The sequence below is a fragment of the Colletotrichum gloeosporioides genome (genome assembly GCF_011800055.1).
Source record: "Colletotrichum gloeosporioides strain Lc1 chromosome Unknown consensus_104, whole genome shotgun sequence".
Taxonomy (NCBI): domain Eukaryota; kingdom Fungi; phylum Ascomycota; class Sordariomycetes; order Glomerellales; family Glomerellaceae; genus Colletotrichum; species Colletotrichum gloeosporioides.
Genome location: NW_025544749.1, coordinates 113,792 through 127,992, shown reverse-complemented (window position 1 = coordinate 127,992; position 14,201 = coordinate 113,792). Strand labels below are relative to the sequence as shown.

The window sequence follows — 14,201 nt, the reverse complement described above, 5'->3', positions numbered from 1 at the left end:
GTGAGGAGCTACTAAGCAAGCCCGCGGGGGGGGCTAATTGGGTTTTGAGTCTTGCTAGATGATCCCGGCTTACACTGTGTATGTAGGAGTCTGGAGAAGAAGAGTTTTCGAGGCTAAAGCTCGGTGAACAACACAACAGCAGAGCTGGGCCAGCTGAATGCTGAGTGAGGGCAATGGTCATCTGATTGCCGCAGTGGCCAGCACGATTTACAGTTGGACCTTCAGCCATCACCTTAAATCGGGGCCCTGCCCTGTTCACAGACGCACCCCGCCGCCCGACGTTGTGGACAAGATTCCAGATTAGCCTCGAGGGTTCAATCGGGCAGATCATTGATCGCAGATCACCGGACGGTCGTTGTCGTCGTCGGTGTCGTTGCGTTGTGTTGCGTTGCCCGGCTTGGGCTCAGGGCACAGTCGGGCGGCGAATGGGCGAACGACGTCATCCATGGATGAAGTGGTTCTGAATCCCAGCCGCCCAAATTCCATCCTCTCTCTGTGTTCCCCATATTGTGCCTCCTCAAACAAGTAACAAGGTACGTAAGAATGCGGCATGCTACAACAAGCGATCCAAAGATGAGCCTGATGTGGCTCAGCATGGGGTATGACCCATTGGCATGACGGAGACCGGTCGCCATTCCAAGCTGTCCTGTTCCATTGATACCTGCGTTCAAAGTAATCACCTATTAATTGGTTGGGTTGGATTGGATTGGATTGGATCGGATCGGATCGGATCAGATGCATGCTGGCAGTGGCTGTTGACACACAATTCCGGTGCCTGGCTGCCCCAGCTGGGGCAAAAGGCTAACCCGAGTTGGTGAAGAGGTGGTGGCGGTCGTCTAGTGTCCTTCCACCAACGTACCTTGCCTGAGGTGCCTTAGTGTGCGTAGTGTGCGTGGAGGGCGGCGCCGTTCCAAGTGGTGTCAGTCAAGTGTGTCAGTGTGCGTGTGTCGTCTTTGGTTTCGCCCTGAGCGTCGCAGTGCAGTGCAGTTCGCCTTCCTCTTTCTTGACATCTGAAGCCGGCTGCTGCTGCATTCGGCGCTGCTTCCCTCAGGTTCTTTATTTTCGGCTGAGGCCTACCTACGACTATCCTCTTTTCTTTTCTCGTCCCGCGTTCCTCTTTTCCCTTCCATTTGCTGTCACTCTCGTCTATCGCGACCAACATTGTCACTGTTCTGTTGCACCCCTGCGAAGCGGCATTGGCATTGCCCCGTCGCCCTCCGACCTCCGTCTTGCTCGGGGATTTGCGTCATAACCCGCGGGTTGGTTGGTTTGTCGATTAATCCAGAATTACAAACAGGCACGCGAAATACGACATTTGCAGCAGCAGCCTCGGCTCGCATTCCACCGCACCGCACCTTTTGGTCCCGAGGACGGAAGAAAAAAAAGGAAACAAAAACGTTTCTGGTTCCCCCACAGTCTGCGGCTTTGCTTTGCGAGGGGAACCCATCCTGGTCAATTGCAAGGAAGCTGTGCGGATCAAGCCGCGCATCTGCACTGCTATTCAAGGTTGTGTGTGTCACTGTCCAGTCTTGCAGGTCCAGCCAGCCAGTCCAGCCAGTCCAGCCAGTCCAGTCCACGGCCGAGTCCTCAAAGTCATCGCTGATTATTATTACATCGACATTACGCATCGACCTTGCAGTTGGAGTTGCAGTTGCTGCATGGCATTTCAGTCCCTTGCGAATACTTGCTTACCTTTTCCTGCTTGGTTGAAGTGTCCCAGAAAGGTGCGTCGCAGCGGTGCCCTGTCTATCCCCGACCTCTTTCTTCTATTTCACTGCGCATGTCGACCCCGTCGCTTCGCCCGGAATACGCGGACTGGTTCAACCCGATCCCGCGTACTCCGTATTAGCCTCCATTTCCAAGCATCCCATTCCCACTATTCCCATTTTCCATGTGTTTTCGGCCCCGGCGTCCAGGTCCAGGTCCAGGTCCAGGTCCATTCCCAACCACCCGCAGCCCGCCCAACCGCCTTACCACCACCAAAAAAATAATACCACCACACGCAACACGTTCAAACCGCGCGCGCGCGACTAACATACCGACCGCCAGACACCTTACTTCAATTTGTCCGAGGCGGTCCGCTTCTTCTCGTTTCCATCTTGTTTTCTTCCTGGTTTCCTGTTGCTTGTCGTATCGGAAACGACGGGAACGAGGAAGAGCGGCCTACCAACGAGAACTCGGTACCTCCCACCCAAATCTCCAATCCGCGGGACCACACTTCTTTTCGTCTTGAACTGTGTCGGTCATCTACAACTCTCCGTGGGAGCGCCAATCATCCCGCCCTCCGGCCGCCGCACCCGTTCCCCCGCCCAATCCCGTTCGTGACCATCGGGTCTCTCGGATCGCTCGTATTACTTTTTTATTCAACCGTCCTGCTCTTCACTACCACCTGCTCAAGACAGGGCCGCTTATTCGAGATCCACGAAAGCCACCGAGGGCACTTCTCAGCTTACCTTTCCGCGCTTACCTCGCTCACCCACGCGCGCGCGCCCATTAGCAATTACACACATCTCAGATCACACCGACCCAGCTTTCTCCTCCACGACCCAGCTTTACGCGCGGCTTTCCCCTTGTTCACGTTGCGCATGATGGGAAATGTCGACCCCTACGTCCGCCATAAAGCTCCCGGACGCCGGCCGTCGCGATGACGGCCCAGGCCCAGCACCCCCTCCTCTGCCTCCGGCTTCCGCCTCCGAGCCTGGTCTGCCAATCCCCGTGAGCCGTGAACCCTCTGTTACGCCTCAGAAGTCGCCAGCCGCTTCAGATTCCCAGACCCAAGGTACGTAAGACAATCTGCTCTGGAGCCACTCTGCTCATCTCTCACCGCTGGACACTCGACCTGCGGGAGCCTTTGATCGTCGCCCATGTGGCGCAGACGTGGACGGTGGATGCTAATCGTAGTATAGGCAGCAGCTTTCCGACCTTCGCCAAGAAGACGCCCACGAAGCTGAGCCGGAGTATGACTCCGAATGCGAAGGATCTCAAGCCCGTCAAGCCTGCCCCCGCCGCTGTCCATTCTCCAGCTGCCATTGACCCGTTATCCCAGGTGAGACGTTCCCCCGGTGCTTCTCAGAGCTACCTAGCTGACGTGTCAAAGCACATATTGATGCGAACCAACACCGATCACACTGTTCCTCCACAGCTCCGGCGACCTCCAGACAGTCCTCTTCCCGACCCTGAGCAGCCAACGAAGCTTACGGTACACGCATTCGATGCTCCAAAGAACAAGTGGGTGGGGTCGATGGGCTGGCTTTGGCGCAAGTACTGACAGGCATGTAGGAAAGTAGGGGGTTCATTCCTGAGTCGATTGAGCATGCGTGGCGGCCGGAGACGTGACGACGATGAGGAATCCGTTTTTAGCGACCAGCGCACTGAGGGCAATAATGCCCATGTCTTCTCCTCTGTCATCGGTTCCGGCTACATCCCCCATCACAAGGAACCCCCGCGGTACATCCGCATCAAGGCGCACAACAAGAAGAACCGCGAGTTCAACCGCATGTTCCTTGCCCAAGAACTGACAATCTCGCAACCTGAAGCGAACGACGAAAAAGGCGCCACGGTGACCACGTCGAACGGTACCCGGCGCTCGAACAATGGCGGCGCAATCTGGGCAACCGAATTCAGCCCAGATGGCAAGTACTTTGCTGCTGCCGGAAAGGATCAAGTGGTACGGGTTTGGGCGGTGATCTCGACTCATGAAGAGAGGCGGCGGCATGAAGACGAAGAAAGTGCCAACGACGCCAATGGGGAGAGGCTTAGTGCACCTGTGTTTCGGAGCAAACCTGTGCACGAGTTCCGGGGTCACACGGGAGAGGTACTCGACCTTAGTTGGAGCAAAAACAACTTTCTGCTATCGTCATCGATGGACAAGACTATTCGATTATGGCACATCAGCAGAAAGGAGTGTCTCTTCGCCGCGAAAAGCAATGATTTCACCACATCAATTTGCTTCCATCCCACGGACGACCGGTTCTTCTTGGCGGGATCTCTTGATTCAACACTCCGACTTTGGAGCATTCCAGACAAGGCCGTGGCCTACTCGGCGCATCTGTCAGACTTGATTACGGCGGTGGCATTTTCGCCCGATGGCAAGACGGCCATTGCAGGAGTTTATTCGGGCATGTGCATGTTTTACGATACCGACGGTCTTAAGAATGTGTCCCAACTCCATGTCCGGTCTTCCAGGGGCAAAAACGCCAAAGGCAGCAAGATAACCGGAATCAAGACCATGGTTATCGATGACGAGGTCAAGGTGCTGATTACTTCCAACGACTCGAGAGTTCGTCTGTACAACCTCCGCGATAAGAGTTTGGACGCCAAGTTCAAGGGTCTGGAGAACACCTGCAGTCAGATTCATGCGGATTTCAGTGACAACGGACAATGGATCGTGTCGGGAAGCGAAGACAAGAAGACGTACATCTGGTCGGTGCGCTCGGCAGACTCGGAGAAGGATAAGCCTTGCGAGTACTTTGACGCACACTCTGACCGGGTATCGACGGCCATCTTCGCGCCCACCAAGTCACGCCAACTTCTCGGCGGCTCGGGAGACCCTCTGTACGATCTGTGCAACCCACCACCCGTGATGCTTATGAGCCTCGAAGAGTCCATCGCCAGCCAGGGAGGCCAATCCGATGATGACACCAAAACACAGGTGAAGAAGCCCGAGGAATCCCCTCAGTATATTGAGAAGTCGAAGCATTTCGATGGACAGATCCTGGTCACGACAGATCAATCTGGCGTCATCAAAGTGTTCCGTCAAGACTGCGCGTTCATCAAGCGCAGACATGAGAGCCGGCTGACAGGGAGCATTGTGGGACGGAGCGGAAGCGTCGCAACACGCACCAGCGTTGGCAGCCATAATCGTTCACGCCGAAGCTCCATCACGCGAGCCGCGGCTCCGGGCGCCTCTCAGCTTAGCTCTGACATTATTTCCTGGCGGCAAGGGATTGAGCATGGACGTCCCAGCTCGATGGTTCTCACGCCATCTCAGAGCGAGAGGTCTCTGTCGCCCAACAAAGCGGCCCGAACCCCAATCAACACGAGCGCAGCCAACCTCGCGTCCGAAGCGCGAAAGCAACCATACGCCGGCTCACCGCAAGCGCGGCCGCAGCTGCCTGCGAGTCCGACGTCAAGCCGGGCATCCCGCGAGAGGGGTCCGTCAATTCCGCCGACGCCGAGCTTCTCGTTCCGGTCGGCGGACGAAGACGATGCTGAAAGCGACGAGCTCCGTTTGGATCCTGCAGGCGCAAGCTATTCGTTCTGGAATCTGAACCGATGGCGTGGCATCTCGTCGCTACGCTCATCTGTATCGTTCAGCAACGTGAGCGCTGCGCAGTCACAAGGCCAAGGCCGGCACAGCATGAGCACGGCGGACACTACACCGACGACGACCAGCAACGTCACCAAGGCGTCCCGGCGCAAGAGCATCGGCCCGGGCATCTTCGACAAGACAGTCGAGGAAGAACAACATGGCACGAGTATAGAGAAAGATATTACAGAGAAGGTCGAGACCGACCCTCAGCTGCTGCGACCTGGTGACAGCGGCCCCAACGGCCGGATCAACTCCATAGTCAGCCGCCTGAGCTCGGAGTACACCAGCGACGAAGGCGATCAGATGAACTGCCAAAAGTGCGGCAGTCGAGAGTTCAAGGCCAAGAGGGTCGGCGGGCGACAACGGCTCATCTGCGTTGGATGCGGCAAGCTCGTCGAGGACGGTAAATGAAAAGAGTAAGTGAGTGCGAAATTTAGATGATGACGATGATGGATGGATGAGTGTCTACTTTTGGATTCAGCAGCGATGGATTTGACGTTCTGGACACAACTTGACGAGGCGCATTAGTCATGAACAAGATACCATATACCCCCGTAACGGCTGAAGAGAGAGAAAGGGACGAACAACAGCATACACACATACACTTGGCATTTTGTTTTGTTTTGTTTATTCAAGGCGATCTGGTGGAAAGATGTAACAAGCAGCAATAGGCGCAGGCTCAGGATTGGAGTACATGAAAAGTGCCCTCAAAACGTATGCGTTCAATTTACTTTGGTATCTACCGAGACTCCTCCCATGCTTTTTTTGCTCTTAAACTTGTGAAATCAACTTGGAGGCCACAATGAGACCTCTCACCTCAGAGACATTTTCCAGTCGGACCTCTTCCCACTTTGCCCGCCAAGCGTGTACCCTCCAGACACCGTGGACCCGTCGTCGGGCTTCTTCTCGGCTTCTTCGGCCTCCTTCCTCTTCCTCTCGGCCTCGGCCTTCTTGACGGCCGCGGCGGTGTCGTCGGCAGCCTTTTTTTTCGCCAACTGGCCCAGCTCCTGGACGGTAGTGGTCAAGCTCCGCGGGTCAGCGCCACGGATGGTGGCGCGGCCGCCGTTATAAGGCTGGCCGTTCTCGAAGAACATGAAGGTGGGCATGGCGGTCACGCCGTAGCGGCGGGCGACGTCGGTCGCAGAGTCGACGTTGACTTTGACAAAGACCAGGTGGCCCGGTTGGCCGTGGGTGTTGGCGAGGTTCTCGTACATGGGCTTGATTTGATGGCAGGGCCCGCACCAGTCTGCGTAGAAGTCGGCAACGAGGTACGTGTTGGCGGACTTGAGCCGGTCAAAGTCGGCGAGGTTGGAAGCGTGGATGACGACCATTTTGGATGACGCTGCTGCTGTATGGCTTTGTGGATGCGCAGTTCAGTTTGGTGTTTCAATGGTGAGAAGCAAGATCCCGTGGCTCTCTGTGTGGCGTTTATATGTTCACTGGGGGTATGTGAGTTTTGTCGTCGCCGTCGCGATGTGAGTTCAAGAATAAAAATGCATTGAGAAGTCGCAATTGTCAGCTTCCATTTGCAGCGGCTGCGGGTGGGGTCAGCCGCCGAGGAATCTTCCAGGTGCTCTCGCCCGGGGAAGGCGCTATTGGCTCCCTGAAGCTTCCGTCATTGGCCACCCAACATCCGTAATCCACGCCGAACACCTACAGAGGCTCGAGAAACACACAAAAGAGCATTTGGCACTTTCCATCCTTCGCTCTGACAGGCTCAACGAGGGTATTCTCCTGTACCTCATGCGGCCGTCTGCATGTGTTCTCCAAGATCGCAGGCGCAGTTCCACCCCCCTCCCTGGTACAGGCCGCCGAACCGGCGCCTTCTGCATGCGACCCAAGTCACTGGATCTCGACGGTTTTGTGCATCGATCTACGCATAGCTGGTCACAGTACCATTGTCGATCTTGACATTCAATCCGGAAGGGCGCTTTTTCTCGACTATGCCAGAGGACAACCGCCGTCTGGACGGAGGAGGGATACCGGCACCAGAGACCAGGCTATCTCTCAGTCTCAACTGCGATCCTCACCATCCACTACGCACCATCCCAGTCGATATCTCATTCCCGCACTGCGATAACGACTTCTCATTCCCCCTCACTTCCCCATCCAACTTACCTTCATTATGCGCCCATCCACTAACATCCTGTCGACGATGGATCCGTACTTCCGTCATCGGCGCACCACTTCTCCTGGATATGGTCCAAGGTTGGCCAAACAGCCGCCCTGGAGGTTCTGTTTTGCAAGCGCAAAGCTGGTGAGGGTGAAGGCCCCAACTGCAGGGGGACACACAAACCTCACAGAGTCCGGGTCTGTGGACGGCCATCGTCAAGCGATGTGGCCACGACACACAACGTAAACCTAGGCCGACCCAATAGGTTCTATTTCAGTTCTCGGGCCATTTTACCAATACGTCTTGCAAACAAGAGGTCGGCGGAATGAACCAACAGCCTCTCAGTCTCCTTTGTCCCGGCGTCAGATGACCCCTTGGAATGTCTCGCAAAGGTCGCAATCCCCCCAATTCTCAAAGCGCCCGCCCGCCCCCAGCTCCAACCTCATCCATGGCTCTCGCCGCCCCTCCACGCAGGCCTTTCACACCTTCATGACCCTCATCGGCGCCTAGATTAGCGCGAGCAAGTCGGCTGTCGAGACCTTCGAGCTGACGCCCATGTACCCTTCAACTATCCGCGGTCTGGCCCAGCCTGGTCCCTGCAGACATCTCTCGCCAAGTGGATGTGCCTGGAGATCAGGCTGTCTCTAAATGACGGAGGCGCTTCCAAAGGTCAAAGACGTAATCTCATTCGATGACCGCAAGGCTTAGTGCTTCTGGCCTCGCCGGCCCCCACCTCTACAGTCAGTACAAGCTGGCTGGAAGCTTAGGGGTAACATTCGAGTGTCCATGGCAGAGTTTCTCCTGCCTCAAGCGCCGGCGGCGAGCGTCTCGCGATGCTTTTCATATAGATTGATGGCTGTGAGCCTATGAAACAGAAAATCTGGTCTGTATTCCATACAATACCATGGTCTTACAGGTCGATAGGAGGTTGGCTGTAAACTCCTTTCCGGAAGAGACTCTGAAGATCAGGAGACTGGCGCTGGTTGTTCAGCAAACGCGAGACGAGCATCGTAGGTGGTTCATGTCTTGAAACAGGATTGGATGACTCAAGTGTCGACATTAGCGACGCTCCGAGGTGGGATATGTTCGGGGTGGTCGGCGAGTTCATATAACGTCTCTGGACCGCTGTTCAGTTTGGGTTCGGTGACTATCGTGTCTTTACAATCAGCTCTTGTCGTATTCAAACTTAACGTCTCTTGAAATATCCAATGATGACTGCTTATCAATCGTTGAACTTTGGTTTCGAGCTCGAACTCTCGTTCAGCAGTAGCAAGAAGCACAAGACGTGGCTTACCATGGCCCAAGACACCAGTGCCCGTCTCACCAAAAAGGGGGTCAACAACCAGGTGAAGGAAAAGGTAGACCCAAACTACCGCAAATGGTCCATCGTTCAGGAGATTACCATTCCTCAGCATCCATCCAAGAACAACTGTTTGTAAAGTGTGTCTTAGACGATGAGAAAGGACTAACAGTTGATTCAGGGGCACTTGAACTGGTGTCTCCCGTATTCAGCCTCGACTCCCTTTGGCTGGCAGACACGGGCAACGTCTTTTCCGCCATCCAGAAGCATTCATCCATTCAAAACATTCCGCAGTGCAGCACCCACGTCCACATCAGCCAAGACGGACAGGACTTCTCTGCGTATCAGCTAGCTGCCCTGTCCAAAGCAATTCTTACCTACGAGGCATGCTTCGACGCCTTGGTGCCCGCCGACAGAGAATCAGCATATTGGTGCCAAAGCAACCGCTGGAATCCGATCATGGCACGCTGTCAGACCCTGGAGCATTGTTTGGATATCCTCGACACGGCCTCGCAGCGCGGCACATCCGCCGTCGTCGAGGCGATGTGCATCTTCCCCGCCTCAAGCGCATACGGCCGGGCCCATGGCAGAAAAAAGGATTTCGTCCACGGCAAGGTCTACAAGTGGAACTTTGCTCGCCTCCTCGGGAATGAAAACGGGCGAACGATCGAGTTCCGCCAGCCTTCTGGGAGCACATGTGCCGAAGACGCCATTGGCTGGGTCTTGTTGACGTTGACCTTTGTCGCGGGGGCCACCGGCGGTGGAAATTGCATTGGAGCTTTGGAAGCCGGCGGCGATGAGCGGACTGAGTTTTGGCATCTTTTGTGCCATGGGGCGGAGGTTATGGGACTGGACCCTTTCTTGCTTGATGTCCTCAGTGGCTTCATCGCTCGAGCGTCAGTTTAAGTATTTCGTCGTCCTGTTCGAGCATCTGATTCCCAGTCGTCCCCATAACGACAAATCGATATTTAGGACGTATACTATCTAGGCAGATGGTGCTAGCTAAGTGGACGAAATACTATGTCACCTCGGCCATCCTAGTCGTGCTTGCTATACCTTCAATCCTCATCACTCGCACCCGCTCGGATAGCATAGCTCTCTATAATGTTATCATGAACATTCATGTGGCTGTCTTACAAAACCCGATCACGTCGGTCGATTTCATGTGCAATCGGCGTCCTCCGGGCTGACTGATTTGGATCCGGAGCCTGACCTCCGTGAAGCCCACTCAACCGACGTCCGGACTCACTCCGCAAAACTCATTCCCTCCTGATTCTGATTTTGGTTCGGGCCTACATCCGGCGTTTACTACTACCTTGGAATGTGCAATTAATATACATGGGGCGCCGTTGTCCCAACCGATACTAGTACCTTAGCTGGCGAGGGTTATTTTCCTCGTTCTGATTGAACGAACCAAATTGCAGTCATGGAGAGGAAAGGCAGCTTCCGTTAATTTGTCCAGCTGACGGGACCTCCGGAAGGGAAGGCAACCCAACCTTTACTCCCTTGGCACAGCTTGAGTATTTAAGCTCTTGAACTTGGCATCGATGCTTGGTTTGGTCGCCAAGGTCGTCAGCTGATGTACAATCCGATTCTCAATCTCTCTCAACGAACATTCCTCAAGATGGGAGTGATGAATCTCTTGGCCTCTGGCCTTTTACTGGGGGCGTCGGTCCAAGCCCAGAGCACTGCTCCGGCATGGGGACAATGTGAGTCTGCGTTGCCTTTGGTTCCAAAACATCAGCACTAATGTGGCGACAGGTGGAGGGCAGAATTGGACCGGCGCAACTTCTTGCGTGAGCGGATACACTTGCTCAGTCTTGAAGTAAAGACCTCTGTCAACAAAAAGCATTCAATCACTGACCTCGAGTAGCCCTTACTACAGCCAGTGCATCCCGGGATCAAGCACACCAACAACAACCACATCGGCCAGAGTCTCAAGCACACCAGCCGTAACTGGCACCAGTACCCGTGCTACGACGACTTTTGCGACAGTGACGACAACAGCAGTTGGCGGCGGCGGTTCCGTCCCCACGACCCTTGTCTCGGGGTGGTACTGGATTCGTGCGGTCGCCTCGCCGAACTACCACAGCTACCTTCAAGCCAAGCCCACGGGGACGCCTAGCAAAGCCTATCTCGATTCGCCCAGCACCGCCGGTCAGTTCAGGATTGAGGATGGTCAACTGGCCCACCTCACTGGATCGTCTTCGCTGTACCTCAACGTCGAGAACCCTGCAGACAAGACCCAGCGGAAGCTCGAGACGTGGTTTGCGACCACCAAGAACACGTACGGCACGTTCGCCTTCCAGGGCGATACACTTACATGGAGCACTCCGGATATTAACCGCCCTAACCTGGCTGCCTGGCTTGTCTGCGAGAATCAGGAAGTGTTCATCAACACGGGCGCTTACTTGTACCAGACGCCGGCAGGGTGTTACGATCAGACTGTGAGTGAAACAAGCTCCTACTTAAGCCTTCGTTTACTAAACTGCTCAGATACACTCTTATGGAGGTTCAACCGCAGACCTTTAAGCTCTCTCCATACTAGATAGACTCCGTCTGAAATACTCATAGCCATCACTTCTCATCGTAAAGCTCCTCGCACAAACTTGGCTCCAGACAGTTGTCTATGCATGGCTCTCTTCGATCTTCGTTCCCAGCTCCTTCGCAGGGCTTCTCATGACAGTCTTGGTGGTCACGTTGAACCAATGTTCTCCGACGTAAGAGACAACCCAGCCCCTGCCGTCAGACAGCGTCACGTTGTCGAACTCCTTCGGACCAAAGTGCCTCTCTCCGTGCAGCGCGCCATGGCTCGTGAAGGCATACCAAACGTTGAAATGCATGCCGTCGCCCATCGGTGTGAGGCTGAAGGTGATTTGGTTCGCGGTAGTGTGCTCGATTGGATCTTTGCAGACTGTCTCTGTAACTGTAGGAACTATGCGTGACGCGGGCATGTCTACCCGGCACAGCACAAGGCCAGAGCTGGGAGTCGGCCTGATGGTGAATTGGGCACTGCAATGATATGATGTCAGTCATTTGAACCATCGACAGCTGAGCTAAGATGTACGAACAAGCTTCCTTCTGCCGGCGTCTTGCCACCGGCAAACATTTGGTGGATCTCGAAGATTGGCTCTTGGGCTTGGAGGACCGGACTGCTGAGAGCTAGGCCTGGGAAAAGGAGAAAACCCAAGAAGTTGCGCATGTTGACGTTGATGGCGAAAATGAGATTATAGCTGTGAAGTTTCTGAATCTCTTGATTTGTCCTGGGTCTCAGACTGCTGTTGGCGGGGGTCCCTCGTCCCTTTTATCCTCCATGATGTCTGTGAGAAACCTCTTTGGCTCTTGGCAGGTGGCACACCACAGCTGAAGCTAAACACCTCACGATACGCCAGCGGAGATGCTAAATTTCCCACAATCTTTGCGAACGGCCGATGAAATGCCGCAACCTTTACTTCCTCGCACCATCATGATGCCCCTGTCTTGCGAGCTCGGCGAGGCAGCCTCACCGAAGCTCCCAAAATAAGCCCACCAGGTGACTATCGGAGTAATACCCGGGTGCAAACATCGAGTTGCGAGGGTTATACGAGGCTCTTCAGGACTTCGTGCAACCAAGCAAGCCGCATCGAGATCTTCCAATCGGCTCGCTGCCCGGCCGAACTCACAGAACCCAAGAGTCTTGACATCCACGTGTAGCGACCGAGACAGGTCAGATAAATGTTCACGCACCACAGAAGATGCTCGCTTCTCTTTAACAAACAAACTTTTGGTATCCCATTATTTTTGACTATCCACATTCGTCTAAACGCTAATCGTCCGGAAGACGCTAAACTCATCTCCGGTAGCCACCAAGCTACCAGTGATCTGAGGGTGCCAGTGCAGCTCCTTGACGTTAGACAAGTAGTGCACAAACAGCAGCTGGGGCGGGACGTCCTTGACACCGCCAGTGTCCTTGCTCTCCTCGTCGTCGAGCTCGACAGCCAAGTCCCACAGCGTGACGGTGTTATCGGCTGCCGCAACAGCGACGATGCTGTCGTCCGTGGGGTGCCACTCGACGCTCGTGATCTGCTCCTTGTGGTAGTTGAAGCTGGCTATGGGAGAGGGCTTGTCCTTGGCGGACGTCGAGCTCTGCTTCCACTGGCGCAAATCCCAAACGGCAAACTCGCCGTTGTCGTCGCCAGAGGCGAGCAGATGCGTTGTCAACTTCGACCACGACATGACGTTGACGTCGGCCGAGCTGACCTGCATCGTCAACGCAGGCTTCCTGCTCTTGCTGCGCACGTCCCAAACGCGAATGGTGCCGTCGCTCGAGGCGGACGAGAAGACGGACTGCTCGGAGGGACTCCACTGGATCTCCTCAACGGAGCTGGTGTGGCCCTGAAATGGCCTGGTGTCGGTAACGAAACCGCCGCCGTCGGTGCGTGTTGTGACGTAGATGAGACCGTCGTTGTCACCGGTCAAGAGCTTGCCACCAGGGACAAGAGGGGACCAGTCCACTGCGTAACCTTCGGCCTTGTGGGCGCGGATAGTAGAGACTGGCTTGTTCTGTTGGGCGGTGATGGTGGTGCCCGGGTTGTCGAAGGAGTAGAGGTGAGGAGTAACGTCATGAATGAAGACGTTGGAAGATTCGGTCATGGTCGCGGTAAGGGTCGTAGGGGGCTTGGTGGGATCTTGGTTGGGGATCTGGTGGGCGCGAACTCGGTTCGTGGTCGAGTTCAGGGGAATCGCCTTGTGTTCGAGAATGGGGTCGGAGTCCTCGTCGTCGTCGTCGTCTTCATCATCATCAGAGTCTTCCTCCCCCCTCTCCATGCGGCTCAAGCCGCTGAACTTCATGACCAACAGCTCGTTGTCGTTCGCCTTGGCGTTCTCTGCTTGTGTGCCGGCGACGGAGTACATGGTGGCGGGGTAGACCTTGCGGTTATCGCCAAGGCTGTCTCGCAGGATATCGAAGGAAAGGCACGGCCAAGGAGTGCTGATGTTGTGCAGCATCTGGTAGGTAGATGGGTCTGGCGCCAGCGACTGGCCGGGTTCGAGCTTGTTACGTCCGACGATGAATGTGCCTTGGTCAACCTCCATTGCGCCTGATCTGTCAGTCTGTGGCCGGTCGAGAGGATCGCAAACTTCTTACCCTCCTTCTCCTCGGCTTCTCTCTCGGCATCTGGGCGTCCGTCAACACCGGCTTCCATGATGCCATCCTCACTCTCGCTCTCGAACTCGTCCTCGAATTCGTCCTCGAACTCGCCCATGCCGGGGTCCTTGTCGTCAATCTCCATGCCTTCAGGGCGATCGCCACCCTTGAGGGGGGCATCGCCCATTTCGACGTCGGCAGCGCGCTTCGACATTATGCAGTTCTTTGGGGAGGAATTAGTGTCGAAAAAGAAGCGGCCGGTATGCGCTGCGAATTGTGAAAAAGCAGTGCTGCAGAAAAAAAATTAGGCCCCGCGATTTGTGGCGCATGCCGGCCGATAGGTACCCCGCGT

General features: G+C 55.3%; 6 protein-coding genes across 6 annotated transcripts; 3 read left to right on the top strand and 3 right to left on the bottom strand.

Moving 5' to 3' along the window:
• Positions 1 to 2,595: 2,595 nt before the first annotated feature.
• GCG54_00007969 (putative WD repeat-containing protein C3H5.08c) lies at positions 2,596 to 5,722 on the top strand (the record flags this gene model as incomplete). The annotated part of the gene is made up of 4 exons (XM_045407943.1): positions 2,596 to 2,779; positions 2,805 to 3,046; positions 3,098 to 3,228; positions 3,280 to 5,722. 4 exons carry the CDS (start codon positions 2,596 to 2,598, stop codon positions 5,720 to 5,722), a joined length of 3,000 nt encoding a protein of 999 aa, XP_045257076.1.
• Positions 5,723 to 6,123: 401 nt separating this feature from the next.
• GCG54_00007968 (Thioredoxin-like protein) lies at positions 6,124 to 6,642 on the bottom strand (the record flags this gene model as incomplete). Its single annotated transcript, XM_045407942.1, has 1 exon — positions 6,124 to 6,642. The coding sequence occupies one exon, from the start codon at positions 6,640 to 6,642 to the stop codon at positions 6,124 to 6,126; it is 519 nt and encodes a 172-aa protein (XP_045257075.1).
• Positions 6,643 to 8,632: 1,990 nt separating this feature from the next.
• Positions 8,633 to 9,630, top strand: GCG54_00007967 (uncharacterized protein; the record flags this gene model as incomplete). The annotated part of the gene is made up of 2 exons (XM_045407941.1): positions 8,633 to 8,855; positions 8,906 to 9,630. 2 exons carry the CDS (start codon positions 8,633 to 8,635, stop codon positions 9,628 to 9,630), a joined length of 948 nt encoding a protein of 315 aa, XP_045257074.1.
• Positions 9,631 to 10,348: 718 nt separating this feature from the next.
• On the top strand, positions 10,349 to 11,256 carry GCG54_00007966 (Manganese dependent endoglucanase Eg5A; the record flags this gene model as incomplete). Its single annotated transcript, XM_045407940.1, has 4 exons — positions 10,349 to 10,433; positions 10,486 to 10,549; positions 10,598 to 11,171; positions 11,221 to 11,256. The coding sequence occupies 4 exons, from the start codon at positions 10,349 to 10,351 to the stop codon at positions 11,254 to 11,256; spliced, it is 759 nt and encodes a 252-aa protein (XP_045257073.1).
• Positions 11,257 to 11,351: 95 nt separating this feature from the next.
• On the bottom strand, positions 11,352 to 11,926 carry GCG54_00007965 (uncharacterized protein; the record flags this gene model as incomplete). Its single annotated transcript, XM_045407939.1, has 2 exons — positions 11,352 to 11,736; positions 11,796 to 11,926. The coding sequence occupies 2 exons, from the start codon at positions 11,924 to 11,926 to the stop codon at positions 11,352 to 11,354; spliced, it is 516 nt and encodes a 171-aa protein (XP_045257072.1).
• Positions 11,927 to 12,522: 596 nt separating this feature from the next.
• On the bottom strand, positions 12,523 to 14,063 carry GCG54_00007964 (Ribosome assembly protein rrb1; the record flags this gene model as incomplete). The annotated part of the gene is made up of 2 exons (XM_045407938.1): positions 12,523 to 13,802; positions 13,850 to 14,063. The coding sequence occupies 2 exons, from the start codon at positions 14,061 to 14,063 to the stop codon at positions 12,523 to 12,525; spliced, it is 1,494 nt and encodes a 497-aa protein (XP_045257071.1).
• Between the last annotated feature and the right edge of the window lie 138 nt (positions 14,064 to 14,201).